At 41.0% G+C, this 14,890-nt stretch overlaps 1 protein-coding gene across 1 annotated transcript in view; it reads right to left on the bottom strand.

Moving 5' to 3' along the window:
- The window catches only part of enpp1 (ectonucleotide pyrophosphatase/phosphodiesterase 1), a 54,516-nt gene that overhangs the window by 24,845 nt on the left and 14,781 nt on the right, over positions 1-14,890 (bottom strand). The window contains exons 5-12 of the mRNA XM_030781777.1: positions 14,309-14,369; positions 9,903-10,000; positions 9,734-9,813; positions 8,851-8,970; positions 3,986-4,095; positions 3,734-3,799; positions 3,391-3,463; positions 3,089-3,197 (exon numbers count right to left, since the gene is read on the bottom strand). Of these exons, the coding sequence (XP_030637637.1) occupies positions 3,089-3,197; positions 3,391-3,463; positions 3,734-3,799; positions 3,986-4,095; positions 8,851-8,970; positions 9,734-9,813; positions 9,903-10,000; positions 14,309-14,369 (717 nt within the window). The remainder of the gene's footprint in view (positions 1-3,088; positions 3,198-3,390; positions 3,464-3,733; positions 3,800-3,985; positions 4,096-8,850; positions 8,971-9,733; positions 9,814-9,902; positions 10,001-14,308; positions 14,370-14,890) is intronic.

Raw genomic sequence — 14,890 nt, 5'->3', positions numbered from 1 at the left:
AAAATTAAACATTTGGGACTGTTTTAAAATTATACACTGGCCGGTAAGAATCTATTCAAAAAGGCCATTCAGACTGTTCACTTACCTTACCTGGTCTGTTTGTTTAAGTTACCTGGTCTGTTTGTTACATTACCTGGTCTGTTTGTTACATTACCTGGCCTGTTTGTTACATTACCTGGTCTGTTTGTTACATTACCTGGTCTGTTTGTTACATTACCTGGCCTGTTTGTTACCTTACCTGGCCTGTTTGTTACATTACCTGGTCTGTTTGTTACATTACCTGGTCTGTTTGTTACATTACCTGGCCTGTTTGTTACATTACCTGGTCTGTTTGTTACATTACCTGGTCTGTTTGTTACATTACCTGGTCTGTTTGTTACATTACCTGGCCTGTTTGTTACATTACCTGGCCTGTTTGTTACATTACCTGGTCTGTTTGTTACATTACCTGGCCTGTTTGTTTAAGTTACCTGGCCTGTTTGTTACATTACCTGGCCCGTTTGTTACATTACCTGGTCTGTTTGTTACATTACCTGATCTGTTGTTTAAGTTACCTGGCCTGTTTGTTTAAGTTACCTGGCCCGTTTGTTACATTACCTGGTCTGTTTGTTACATTACCTGATCTGTTGTTTAAGTTACCTGGCCTGTTTGTTTAAATTACCTGGCCTGTTTGTTTAAGTTACCTGGCCTTTGTTGCTGCTGATTCTGTTACTGTGGACGACATGACATGGAAGATCTGATTTTTGCGTATGGTGCATCAAGGCACAAACACAGAACAGAGATGGACTCGTTTTCACCGCTCTAACCACTAATGACTGTCTGCTGGATTGATTAAAAACCCAGTGTTACAATTAAAGCGTTGCGTAATATTTAAGATTACAGACATACAGCCTGCTACATCTGCATCTCATCTGCCAGTGTTTTACCAGCTTAATTACAAAGCACACACACGCACAGCAGATGGCACATCTGAATGTGGTCCCCACCCATACAGACAGAGCCCCCAGGAACAGTAAGGGCTTGGCAGCAGGGACTGTCTCTGTTTCTGACCACTCACCATGGAAACACCCACACCTTACACCATGGTAACAGAGTACTTCCACCTCAGATTCAGAACCAGTGTACAGCTTGGCCATACCCACACATGCTACAGTTTCAGGAAAAAACGGAGCCAGGCCCAACCCAGCCCAACAGTACATGACAAAAATAAAGCACTGAACCCCTCCCCCCATAAAAATATTCTCAACAACATACAAACATTGCTCTCAGTGACACTTATTCGTAGCTGTTTTGGTCTAGCGTGGGCTATATTCAGTCCTGTCCTGACATGATGCCAACAGAGTAATGAGCATAAGACCCGTTTGTGTGTCAGCACAGTTAAAATAACAGACATGCTGATTCTCAGGGCATGTAAAGCTTTTATAACAGGCTTTGATCTTCATATTTTCATAAAAGGCTTTGATATTCATATACATACAAGAGATGGATTTGAGATGAGACTTACAGGTAATGTTGGATTCATAGGGTTATTTTTTCCGTTTTAAACAGAATCTGGGTGTATAAGTGAACATATAGTACAGATAAATGGGGAGGGCAAACGGTGCATTGAGCCAGCTCTGTGGCTCTGTGGCTGTGTGAGGGGGAAGGGGAAAGTTTTGTTCAGAGGAACAGGAAACAAGACCCTGTGTGTGTCTGAGTCTACGTTCTGGACAGCCAGGAATTTTCACCCGACCCAGTCATGACCCTGTTTATGGCTTTAGAGCAACCATTGTTTGACGGTTCGAATGTTCTTGGTTTTTCTTTATGTGAGTCTGGCCTGTACAGCAGAGGGCACATGGCTCTGTCTTTTGTGGGTGTGGAAAAATCTGAGTGAGAGGTTAAAAAGTGTTTCAGCACAGATGTGGTTAAAGCAAACAAACCTATGAACAGTACTGCTAAGCTAACAGCAGCTCACCATGCTGAGGTCTTACAGCGATCAGAGGTTCAGCTGAAGTGAAGAGTTTAGAGTACAGAGTTTAATGAAGAGTATAGAGTTTAATGAAGTAGAGTATAGAGTTTAATGAAGGGTATAGAGTTTAATGAAGAGTATAGAGTTTAATGAAGAGTACAGAGTTTAATGAAGAGTATAGAGTTTAATGAAGTAGAGTATAGAGTTTAATGAAGGGTATAAAGTTTAATGAAGAGTATAGAGTTTAATGAAGAGTATAGAGTTTAATGAAGTAGAGTACAGAGTTTAATGAAGTAGAGTATAGAGTTTAATGAAGGGTATAGAGTTTAATGAAGGCTATAGAGTTTAATGAAGAGTATAATGAGTTTAATGAAGGCTATAGAGTTTAATGAAGAGTATAATGAGTTTAATGAAGAGTACAGAGTTGAAGAGTATAGAGTTTAATGAAGGGTATAGAGTTGAAGAGTATAGAGTTTAATGAAGAGTATAGAGTTTAATGAAGAGTATAATGAGTTTAATGAAGGGTATAGAGTTTAATGAAGGGTATAGAGTTTAATGAAGAGTATAGAGTTTAATGAAGGGTATAGAGTTTAATGAAGGCTATAGAGTTTAATGAAGAGTATAGAGTTTAATGAAGGGTATAGAGTTAAATGAAGAGTATAATGAGTTTAATGAAGAGTATAGAGTTTAATGAAGGGTATAGAGTTAAATGAAGAGTATAATGAGTTTAATGAAGAGTATAATGAGTTTAATGAAGGGTATAGAGTTTAATGAAGGCTATAGAGTTTAATGAAGAGTATAATGAGTTTAATGAAGGCTATAGAGTTTAATGAAGAGTATAATGAGTTTAATGAAGAGTATAGAGTTGAAGAGTATAGAGTTTAATGAAGGGTATAGAGTTGAAGAGTATAGAGTTTAATGAAGAGTATAGAGTTTAATGAAGAGTATAATGAGTTTAATGAAGGGTATAGAGTTTAATGAAGGGTATAGAGTTTAATGAAGAGTATAATGAGTTTAATGAAGGCTATAGAGTTTAATGATGGCTATAGAGTTTAATGAAGAGTATAATGAGTTTAATGAAGGCTATAGAGTTTAATGAAGGGTATAATGAGTAATAATGAGAGGTTAACGAGCTCTTACCATGATCCGAGACAACAACCAAGTTCACACATTTGTGCAGGTTCCTCTCTTTCAGACCATCCATCAGAAGGCCCAGAATCCGGTCCACGTTCATCAGAGCTGCAATGACCTTCAGAACGACCCCCACAGTGTGGGAAGCACAGCATGATGGTCAATCCAGTGACAACATCAAGAGTGACACAAAACTGACATATCAAAGTGTCCGTTAAACATGATTGATCTTGTCTTTTTGGTTGTCTCTGGTTGTCTGAGTTTAATGAGGAGTGTGGCAGACCCTGGTGTGACTGAGAGTATGAGCTTACCTGACTGCTCATGGGCCCATATTGATGGCCTGAGGAATCTGGTTCTTCCAGGTATAAGGTGTAGAAGTCTGGCCTAGAGGAGACATAATGAGAATGTCTCAGGTGGGTATCTGTATTTAAAACCCACTTTCCTTAAATGAGGGAACACACAGATTTGGGATTTTACTTCCGTTACAGAAGAAACACATTAAAAGGTAGTGAAGAGTTCAAGAAATTTCTCTCTCACTACCCATTTCCACAGTCAGTTTGCAATGGCATTGGAATGAAGTCTGAAACTACACTATGTTTCCATGGAGTTCAGACAGACCACTGAATAAACACATAAATGAAGTTAGTTCGTTACCTTTGTCTGCGGGGTAAACTCATCCATTGCAGTACTGTGGCCACCCTCTTCTCAAACACGATACTCCTTCAGAAAGGCGAATGAACAGTAAAATAAACAGTAATGAGTTTTAGGGAAAAACACGAGCTGCTAGAGCCGATGTTGTTGTTGTTGTTGTTGTTGGCTTTAGCGTTACTATGTTCCAGGAGCTAACCTGTGCTGTGCTGAGCAGGCTGCTCTGGGCTCTGCAATGGGCAGATTCAGGGCACTAACCTGTCATACATTTTGAAGAAATGTGGGTATTTGCCCTGAATCGGGACGTCAGATCCAGGCCAGAAGAAGGTTCCAGTCCTCAGGTTGTTCTGCATAGCTGTGAGCCACACCTTGGCACAACAACACACAGCAAGAGGGCTTTCAAACTCTGCTGCTGACTGATAAAATCACCTCACAATGCATACAAGTCATGGCAAAATCCACATCTGTAAGCGTTTGTCTAAATGTTATTACTCATGTCTCAGTGTAACCCCCAAAACAAGACAACACATTACTGTCAGAACACAGAGTGTTGTTGAGGAAAACACACAGAGACAACAGTGAGAGGTTTTCCTTCCCTCTGAGGGGCTGTAAACAGATAAAAATATATAATTTCACTCATGTTCCAGCCTCTGAGGTCTGTCACAGGATGAGGCATGTTTTCCTGTGCAGTCTGTGGGTGAAGTGGGAATGTTGTAATATCCATATTTCATATGTGGCTGACGGTGCAGCCCTGTGAGTGTATGCCCATGGCTAGCAGAGGTTCGTCATATGAAGGAGTCTTCATTTGGATATTCCTGAGCCCCCTCTGTGTGAGAGTCTGAATCCATAGATATCTTTGCCAAACCTTTCAGTTGCACAAGATCAGACTGGAGCAAAGATAATCGTTAGTGGTTTGAGTTTTGAGTTTGGCACAGAGAAATAGTATGAGTAGATAACAAAAGAGGTAATTTAGAACTTATTTGAGAAACACATTTTGTCTGAAATGGTGTTTTCCCACGATAGTTCTCTTTTGGATGATAAAGTTCAGAGCCTTATTTTTGTGGCTTCCAATAATGATAAGTGCACTTCATCTGAAGCCGTTTCCCTGTATGGGGTCTCCACTATACAGCGTGCAGCCAAACACTGTGTGAAATATGGGTGTAAACTAAAAACAGAGCATAAGGAAAGCCTGGGGTAACAGTGAGCTGAGAGCAGCAGGGACAAGTGAAGTGAATGAGACTCTTTCTTCTCAACAAACTCAAGGCCTGGTCTAGTAAAAGACTCTGAGGGCCGTGTGAATATCCATCACAACTCAGTATAACACGTATGAACATCCATCATAACTCAGTATAATATGTGTGAATATCCATCATAACTCAGTATAACATGTGTGAATATCCATAACAACTCAGTATAACATGTGTGAATATGCATCATAACTCAGTATAACATGTGTGAATATCCATCATAACTCAGTATAACATGTGTGAATATCCATAACAACTCAGTATAACATGTGTGAATATGCATCATGACTCAGTATAACATGTGTGAATATCCATCATAACTCAGTATAAAGCCATAAAGCCTCACAAAGAACAGTTAGAGTATTAGTGTCAGGGTTCCTGCATGAACTGTTTTCTCTGTTGTGCCCCTGCTGGTCATGTCTGGTGTTAGCTGTCATTTGTTTTTGGTTTTGTCATGTGCTTTTGTTTATTTTGGTTTTCCATGAGCTCTGGCCCCGCCCCTCACTTATTGTGCCATTGTGCTCACCTGTCTCTCGTTGAAGTTGTAATTAGTCTGTCTATTTAAACCCTGCCTGTTCTACCCTTTGTTTGTCAGTTCGTACCGCTGTCCCCAGTGTGTTGTTCTCGCCTTCTGTTATTCTGATTGCCTTCTGTATTTGACCTCTGTCTGTTTTTTGCCTGTTGGATTTTGCTTCCTCTGCCTTCCTGTCTTGCCCTGCACCTGATTTTTGAACCTTCTGCCTGTCCCTGGAATTTGCCTTTGTCTGCTCTTTTGGATTGTTTGCCTGCCTCTGACTGCTTTTTGGCATGACATCTGCTTGTTCTTTGGACTCTGCTCTCTGTCAAGCGTCTTGAAGACTGCTGGGTGGCACAATAAACATCCCTAGATCATTGATCTGTGTCAAACTCACATTAATGCAGTCTCTGTGAAACTCACATTCACACAGTCTCTGTGTCACACACACATTCACACAGTATCTGTGCTAAACTCACATTCACACATTCTCTGTGGCAAACCCACATTAATGCAGTCTCTGTGAAACACACATTCACACAGTCTCTGTGTCAAACTCACATTCACACAGTCTCTGTGTCAAACTCACATTCACACTGTCTCTATGTCAAACTCACATTCTCACAGTCTCTGTGTCACACACACATTCACATAGTCTCTGTGTCAAACTCACATAATCTGTGGCAAACTCACATTAACGCAGTCTCTGTGAAACACACATTCACACTGTCTCTGTGTCTAACTCACATTCTCACAGTCTCTGTGTCAAACTCACATTCACACAGTCTCTGTGTCACACACACATTCACATAGTCTCTGTGTCAAACTCACATTCTCTGTGGCAAACTCACATTAACGCAGTCTCTGTGAAACACACATTCACACTGTCTCTGTGTCCAACTCACATTCTCACAGTCTCTGTGTCAAACTCACATTCACACTGTCTCTATGTCAAACTCACATTCTCACAGTCTCTGTGTCACACACACATTCACATAGTCTCTGTGTCAAACTCACATAATCTGTGGCAAACTCACATTCTCACAGTCTCTGTGTCAAACTCACATTCTCAGTCTCTGTGTCACACACACATTCACATAGTCTCTGTGTCAAACTCACATTCTCTGTGGCAAACTCACATTAACGCAGTCTCTGTGAAACACACATTCACACTGTCTCTGTGTCTAACTCACATTCACACTGTCTCTGTGTCTAACTCACATTCTCACAGTCTCTGTGTCAAACTCACATTCACACTGTCTCTATGTCAAACTCACATTCACACTGTCTCTATGTCAAACTCACATTCACACTGTCTCTATGTCAAACTCACATTCACACTGTCTCTGTGTCACACACACATTCACACTGTCTCTATGTCAAACTCACATTCACACTGTCTCTATGTCAAACTCACATTCACACTGTCTCTGTGTCACACACACATTCTCACAGTCTCTGTGTCAAACTCACATTCACACTGTCTCTATGTCAAACTCACATTCACACTGTCTCTGTGTCTAACTCACGTTCTCACAGTCTCTGTGCCAAACGCACATTCACACTGTCTCTGTGTCTAACTCACGTTCTCACAGTCTCTGTGTCAAACTCACATTCACACTGTCTCTGTGTCTAACTCACGTTCTCACAGTCTCTGTGCCAAACGCACATTCACACTGTCTCTGTGTCTAACTCACGTTCTCACAGTCTCTGTGCCAAACGCGCATTCACACTGTCTCTGTGTCTAACTCACGTTCTCACAGTCTCTGTGCCAAACGCACATTCACACTGTCTCTGTGTCTAACTCACGTTCTCACAGTCTCTGTGCCAAACGCACATTCACACTGTCTCTGTGTCTAACTCACGTTCTCACAGTCTCTGTGCCAAACGCACATTCACACTCTCTCTGTGTCTAACTCACGTTCTCACAGTCTCTGTGCCAAACGCACATTCACACTGTCTCTGTGTCTAACTCACGTTCTCACAGGCTCTGTGTCAAACTCACATTCACACTGTCTCTGTGTCTAACTCACGTTCTCACAGTCTCTGTGCCAAACGCACATTCACACTGTCTCTGTGTCTAACTCACGTTCTCACAGTCTCTGTGCCAAACGCGCATTCACACTGTCTCTGTGTCTAACTCACGTTCTCACAGTCTCTGTGCCAAACGCACATTCACACTGTCTCTGTGTCTAACTCACGTTATCACAGTCTCTGTGCCAAACGCACATTCACACTGTCTCTGTGTCTAACTCACGTTCTCACAGTCTCTGTGCCAAACGCGCATTCACACTGTCTCTGTGTCTAACTCACGTTCTCACAGTCTCTGTGCCAAACGTACATTCACAGAGCCTGTGTCAAAGCGATGAGTTTTCAGACTGCAGGTGGGTAGAGTCACATCCCTTCTCTCTCAAAATAAATCCATTTTGTAAACAGGAAGACAATCTCTTGAGGAGGCAGAGACAGTAATTACTCCCAGAAGCAGATCATGCGTGAGGAAAGAGAGTTTTTCCCCGGGATGTTACTGGAATCAAATGACTGACGAAATTCATGGGAATTTAATTACAACATCTGCTCTGTAATCACAGAACAATAACTTTTCCACTAGGAACATATATCCTCGTGTCATACAGACACACACCCCACATGTCATCCCGTCATATGGCACACTGTCACATGTCATACAGTAACATGCCATACAGTCACATGTCATCTCATCACATGCCCCATGTCATATCATCACAATGTCATAGTCATACTGTGGTATTTCATACAGTTACACGTCATACTGTGACGTCATACTGTGATGTCATACCGTGACGTCATACCGTGGTGTGTCATACTTGCACATGTCATACTGTGACGCGTCTAAAGCCATGTATCAGAAACACAGGCTGTGATATAGAAGTTTCAGGTTTCAGGTCGTTTTGCACAATTCAAATTCATACCTTAGTCTAAAAGATTTACACTAAAATACATATTAAAAACAGTCTGAAAGATTCACTCTAAAATACATATTAAAAATACTTATTCTGAAAGATTCACTTTAAAATACATATTAAAAACACTTAGTCTGAAAGATTCACTCTAAAATACATATTAAACACTCCAGAGCAGTTTGTACCTCAGCTGTCTGAGGCATAGTCTGTATAAATGAACACTGAGATGAGTCCACATACACACCAGCATATCTCACAGATATCCTGGCTATAGAGAAGCTCACCATGTCTCTAGACAGTGCCAGCTTCAGGTCTTCTAACAAACACCATGGGTTGTACCAGTCTGAGTTGAACAATGATACTGTGTACTCACTGGTTCTCCTTGGTACCAGTCTGAGTTGAACAATGATACTGTGTACTCACTGGTTCTCCTTGGTACCAGTCTGGGTTGAACTTCTCGGCGACTTTCAAACTGAAGGTGGCATTGCGGGTCACGTCATACATTTTATTGTCAATGATCCCATGAGACTCAGGATACAGACCCTAAAGAACACCCCCCCAGCATACATGCACACACACACACCCCCCACACACACATGCGTGCACAAACACGCACAAACACGCACACACACACATACACACACATACACAGTTTTAAGCATTTTACCAAATGATTGGAGACGTGTGTTTATAACCTGTCACAAGGCAGATTCAGTATCTTAGAGTCTCAGCATTAAGGTCAGTGCCGTATCTAACGTATGTAAGGATAATGCCAGGGTCAGGGTTAGGGTCAGGGTTAGGGTTAGGGTCAGGGTTAGGGTCAGGGTCAGGGTCAGGGTTAGGGTTAGGGTCAGGGTCAGGGTCAGGGTCAGGGTCAGGGTTAGGGTTAGTGTAGCACTCACGGTCACTATAGTGTAGTGATTGGGGAAGGTCTTGGTGGGAAAGGGTTAGGGTCAGGGTTAGGGTCAGGGTTAGGGTTAGGGTCAGGGTCAGGGTTAGGGTCAGGGTCAGGGTCAGGGTCAGGGTCAGGGTCAGGGTCAGGGTTAGGGTTAGGGTCAGGGTTAGGGTCAGGGTCAGGGTTAGGGTAAGGGTCAGGGTTAGGGTTAGGGTAGGACTCACGGTCACTATAGTGTAGTGATTGGGGAAGGTCTTGGTGGGAAAGGGTTAGGGTCAGGGTTAGGGTCAGGGTCAGGGTCAGGGTCAGGGTCAAGGTCAGGGTCAGGGTCAGGGTCAGGGTCAGGGTCAGGGTCAGGGTTAGGGTTAGGGTCAGGGTCAGGGTCAGGGTTAGGGTTAGTGTAGCACTCACGGTCACTATAGTGTAGTGATTGGGGAAGGTCTTGGTGGGATAGGCTGGACGCATGTATGGAGTCGAAGTGCCACACTTTCCTGAGGGAGACAGAAAAGAAAACAAGTTTAAGGTGATACTTGCCTTGATATTAACAGTTGAATAAACACAAACATAAACATAAACATACTTAATTTGCTGAGCACAGGTAGCAGACTGCCATAGGCTTTCAGGTAACCTGCTCTGAAACCATCCAGTGACACCAGTATGACAGGGGGCCTGGAGAAACTGGAAACAACAAGAACACACGGAGAACAATAGCCATGAATTCCACTGGGATGCTGACACACATTCACACATCACACATTCATATATCACACATTCATATATCACACATTCACATATCACACATTAACATATCACACATTCACATATCACACATTAACATATCACACATTCACATATCACACATTCACATATCACACATTCACACATCACACATTTACACATCACACATTAACATATCACACATTCACATATCACACATTCACATATCACACATTCACATATTACACATTCACATATCACACATTAACATATCACACATTCACACATCACACATTTACACATCACACATTCACATATCACATATTCATATATCACACATTAACATTGCACACATTTACACATCACATATCACACATTAACATATCACATATCACACATTCACACATTCACATATCACACATTCACACATTCACACGTTCACACGTTCACACGTTCACACGTTCACACATTCACACATTCACACATCACACATTCACATATCACACATTCACATATTACACATTCACATATCACACATTCACATATCACACATTCATACATCATACATTCACACATCACACATGCACACATTCACACATTCACCCATCACACATTCACATATCACACATTCACACATTCACATATCAAACATTCACACATTCACATATCACACATTCACACATCACACATTAACATTGCACACATTTACACATCACATATCACACATTAACATATCACATATCACATATCACACATTCACACATTCACATATCACACATTCACACATTCACACGTTCACACGTTCACACATTCACACATTCACACATTCACACATCACACATTCACATATTCACACATGCACACATTCACATATCACACATTCACATATTACACATTCACATATCACACATTCACATATCACACATTCACACATTCACATATCACACATTCACACATCACACATTAACATATTACACATTCACATATCACACATTAACATATCGCACATTAACATATCACACATTCATATATCACACATTCACACATCACATATCACACATTCATACATCACACATTCACATATAACACATTCACATATCACACATTCACATATCACACATTCACACACTCACACATTAACATATCACACATTCATATATCACACATTCACATATCACACATTCACATATCGCACATTAACATATCACACATTCATATATCACACATTCACACATCACATATCACACATTCATACATCACACATTCACATATAACACATTCACATATCACACATTCACATATCACACATTCACACACTCACACATTAACATATCACACATTCATATATCACACATTCACATATCACACATTCACATATCACACATTCACATATCACACATTCACACATCACACATTCACACATCACACATTCACATATCACATATCACACATTCACACATCACACATTCATATATCACACATTTACATATCACACATTCACACATTCACATATCACACATTCACATATCACACATTCACACATCACACATTAACATATCACATATCACATATTACACATTCACATATCACACATTCACATATCACACATTCACACATCACACATTCACACATCACACATTCACATATCACATATCACATATCACATATCACACATTCACACATCACACATTAACATATCACACGTTCACATATCACACATTCACATATCACCTATCACACATATCACACATTACACATTCACATATCACACATTCACATATCACACATCACACATTCACATATCACGTATCACACATTAGCAAAGCACATATCACACATTCACATATCACACATTAACATATCACACATTCACACATCACACATTCACACATCACACATTCACACATCACACATTTACACATCACACATTCATATATCACACATTCATATATCACACATTCACACATCACACATTCATATATCACACATTCATATATCACACATTCACATATCAAATATCATACATTCACAAATCACACATTCACATACAGTATGTGTTTCGGTAAAAAAATATCGGCCAATATATCATTATCATTATCATTATCATTATCATTATCGGATTTTTAAATAATCAAATGTCGAAATCGGTATCGGTTGGAAAAGTCCTATATCGGTCGGGCTCTACTAAACATGTATCTATACATGTATCTAAACATGTATCTAAACATGTATCTATACATGTATCTAAACATGTATCTAAACATGCATCTAAACATGTATCTAATCATGTATCTAATCATGTATCTAAACATGTATCTAAACATGTATCTAATCATGCAACAGTTCATTCCCTAAAAGTTATTTTTAATTTAAGAGCAAATGAGGAAAAACAGCAAACCTGTTCTTTTCTATCAAGATTTCCTCTCTTTGTTTGGAAAGCTGAAGTTTCCAAACATTAGACTTTGGTTAGTGTTTGAGTGTCTTTTCCAGGTCTGATGTCTTGGAGAAGACCAAACTGAGGGGAGGTGTGGGTTGTTTTTTGAGGATAAGATTTGGGGTGAGAGAGGCACAAAGTTATTGCAAAGCTAATCATAAAAATGTCACACACAACAGATTCATGGTTTAGAGGCATGTGAACTTTTTGTATGTATTCAGGAATCCGTCTCTGGACATTTTTGCCCAAAGTATGGGTCCAGTTGGTGCAGGTGTATCTCATCTATTCAGTTCCCCAGTATAAATATGAACCATCTGGCATGCCCCCAGTTACATGACACGCCGTCCAATCTGCCCCAATCAGCCCCCAACTCACTGCTCTCCCCCATGCCATGCCACTCTGCAAAAGCCCTGCTATTACACTATGCAAAAATATCAAAGAACACAACATTGTGTGTAAACACTGACAGACAAAGGGCTTTTGTTCCATTGTTCAGTGTGTTAGTGGTGCCAAACTCAGAGCAGTCCTGTGATCAAGTCGGTCTGCGGTAAGAAACACTGGTTTTATTCACTCAGAGAAAGTAAACTAAAAGAGTGAGTGAATACAATCTTCTGAGGTTTTTCATTTTTTCCCACAAGGGTTTTCCACAGAAACACACATCAAATGGGTCTAATTCCAAGGACAAAAATCATTTCATGTTTTCAAAAAACTTCTAAAGTAAAACTGATCCCTAAAAATAGCTCCTAAAGTAACAGACTCATTACACACTCACACCCTACACACACACACACACACACACACACTGACGCTCTACACACACACACTCAAAGCCTACACACACGCACACACACACGCACGCGCACACACACACACACACACACACAGAGACCCTACACACACAAAGACACACACACACTGACAGCCTACACACACACACACACGCAGATGCACACAGACACACACACACACACGCATAGACACACACACATACACATACACATACACACATGGACATGCACACAGATGGACACAGACGCACAGCACACAGACACATAAAAACACTAACACACACGCGCACAAACACACCACACATGTGGGCACACACACACACACACACACACACACACACACGCACACACACACACACGCGCACAAACACACCACACATGTGGGCACACACACAGACACACACACAAACATGCGCGCGAACACACATATGCACATGCACACGCACACACACACACATCCAGAGACACAAACACACACACACACACACCACACATGTGGGTGCACACACACAGACACACAGACACACAGACACACACACACACACACAACAGCCCAGTAAAATTCTGCCCACAAAGCCACAAAAAAACATGAAGGGTGTTTTTCCCTGTGGGTTTTGTTCTCTACTCCACTCATTCCTTCTCCAGTAAGCACAAACTCCCAGATGTGCCAGGCCTTTCCATTCCTAAAACTCTCTCCTTCTCTGTCTCTCTCTGTCATTTGATCTGACTCAACACATAGTCTTTTATTGTTGGAACATTTGGTGACTATACCATACAGAGAGACAGAGTTACAGCTAAATTGCGTTTGTTGTGAGTAATAAAGTAAGTTATTAGTTCATGGAATTAAGGCGACGTTTCATGAGCTGAGGACTGGTTGGCTGAGGACACACACACTCAGCACTACTAACTTGGCTTTAACAAATGAGACTGAAGCAGTAACTGTCCTTGTCTTTTCCTGAGCGGTGAGATTAAACAGTGCTGTATCTGTCCACAGTGCAGTCCATGTTTGTGCAGAGACAGGAACTAAAGGGAGAGGAACTCTGTTACCCTTCTGGACACTGTGGACCCTCCAACTCCTCACAGCCGTCTTCCTGCCAGCGCGTCCCTCCTGAGAACAGCCAGGAGTCACACAACACACACGTTACTGTCTGCCCTAGGCACATTTATGAACATTCATACATCTGTGTGTGTACATATAAACAGACACACACACACACACTACAGTGTCTACATTACGCTATAAATAACTAAAGCTCAATTTCTGCACAAAAACAGTTCTTTGGCAGAAGACAAGACAACGCAACATTACCTTTAAACATAAACTACCTTATCAGACCTAATGAACCCAGACAATGACAGAGGGAGAGCCCTGCAGCGGGCCAGTAATGTTATGTTGGCCTCTATTACTGATGTGGGTCATTGTGAGAGATTAAACTGGAGGTAAACTGGAAACTAATGGTGTTTAATGGTGCTTGTCATCTGAACACATGAGATTAATATCTTTTAAGTGGCTGTGATGGCGGAGATTACAATCTAAAGACAAAAAAAGCAGGTTCTTATGGTGAAGTTCTTATAGTGAAGTTCTTATGGTGAAGTTCTTATAGTGAAGTTCTTATGGTGAAGTTCTTA

This window comes from Chanos chanos, chromosome 8, assembly GCF_902362185.1.
Source record: "Chanos chanos chromosome 8, fChaCha1.1, whole genome shotgun sequence".
NCBI lineage: Eukaryota > Metazoa > Chordata > Actinopteri > Gonorynchiformes > Chanidae > Chanos > Chanos chanos.
This window is presented reverse-complemented; position numbering and strand designations above follow the sequence as displayed.